This window comes from Aplysia californica, unplaced genomic scaffold, assembly GCF_000002075.1.
Source record: "Aplysia californica isolate F4 #8 unplaced genomic scaffold, AplCal3.0 scaffold00389, whole genome shotgun sequence".
Classification (NCBI taxonomy): Eukaryota; Metazoa; Mollusca; class Gastropoda; order Aplysiida; family Aplysiidae; genus Aplysia; species Aplysia californica.
Window position 1 is genome coordinate 178083 of NW_004797659.1, and position 1261 is coordinate 179343.

A 1261-nucleotide genomic window follows, 5' to 3' on the forward strand; every position below is an offset into this window, starting at 1 on the left:
AAGAAGTCATTTATTTTTATTGAGGACAATTGAACCTGCTCTAACGGCCACTTGTCCTAGACAAAAACCCTGCACAGATGGCCACTCCCCACGCCCTCACTCCTTGGATGCACAGAACCATCCTTACGCCACACGACAAGGACATGAATACGATGTCCTATATTAAATCTAAAAAGAAAATGTGAGGCAGCGGGGTGGAATCAGGCGCTCGTCAATCTTTGGGCATATGGGGTTATTGGTATCATCTTAAAGCCTAATCATTTGCCTTTCTTTAAGTGAAAAAATATTTCTTCTATGTCGAATAGAAGTCGAAATATTTGCGATTGAAGGAGGTCAGGGTCGCCTGGTTCCAGAAAAAAAAATTAGCGAGAAAATAGTGGCAAAAGTTTTGTAACTTCCATAGCCTGAGTGTCCCTGGAAACTGAAAATTTACATTGTTTATGCCTTTAATCAATGTTTTTCAGTAAAATCCTCAAACAAAAGTGTTTTTAAATGGACATAAAAAGTGTTGAGCCAAAAAAATATACTTTAAAAAAATTGCCTATCGACCTAAAAAATGCCGGTTTCTTTGCTTTTATTATTTTGATGAGAGCCTGATTTCGCCACGATGCCTCACAAATATATAGTCAAATAGCCCGTACTTTCACTTTTAGTGTTTTGTTTCATTTCAACATTTTCTCCCTCTTATCACTTGCTCACTAGGAGAACTTTACGTCATCGTGGAGTACTGTCGCTATGGCAACCTAAGAGATTACGTGCGTGCCCATGCGCAAGACATCCAGCTGCTATTAATAGACGAAGAGACCGCCTCTAGCACATTACGTCATAAGGGGCATGTCTCCCACATGGACGCTGACAACATGTCGCTCTCTTCCGGACACGACGAATGTGGAGGCAAGTTGCTGGACTCATCCAGAGCTGACTATGTGAATGGACGGCGCCTCAAGGTTAGATTCTTTGAATTGTCGTCCATTATTATTTGCTAAGAGTTATTAAAAAACAACAACGACACGTGTGCAATTAAATTTTTTAAAACATCGATATATTTATATATAAATGATTCATCATCATCATCATCATCATCATCATCATCATCATCATCATCATCATCATCATCATCATCATCATCATCATCATTGTAAACAGCAGAGAATAAAAAAGGGTCTATATTAGCCGACTTCCCCCCAAAAAAATTACATCAGGAACATAAAAAAACACCACCACCATCATCATCATCATCATCATCATCATCATCATCATC

The 1261-nt window shown here is 38.9% G+C and overlaps 1 protein-coding gene across 1 annotated transcript in view; it reads left to right on the top strand.

Moving 5' to 3' along the window:
* The window catches only part of LOC101852196, a gene marked incomplete in the record, with an annotated part of 19349 nt that overhangs the window by 12538 nt on the left and 5550 nt on the right, over positions 1–1261 (top strand). The window contains 1 exon segment of the mRNA XM_013085606.2: positions 703–947. Within this exon segment, the coding sequence (XP_012941060.1) occupies positions 703–947 (245 nt within the window).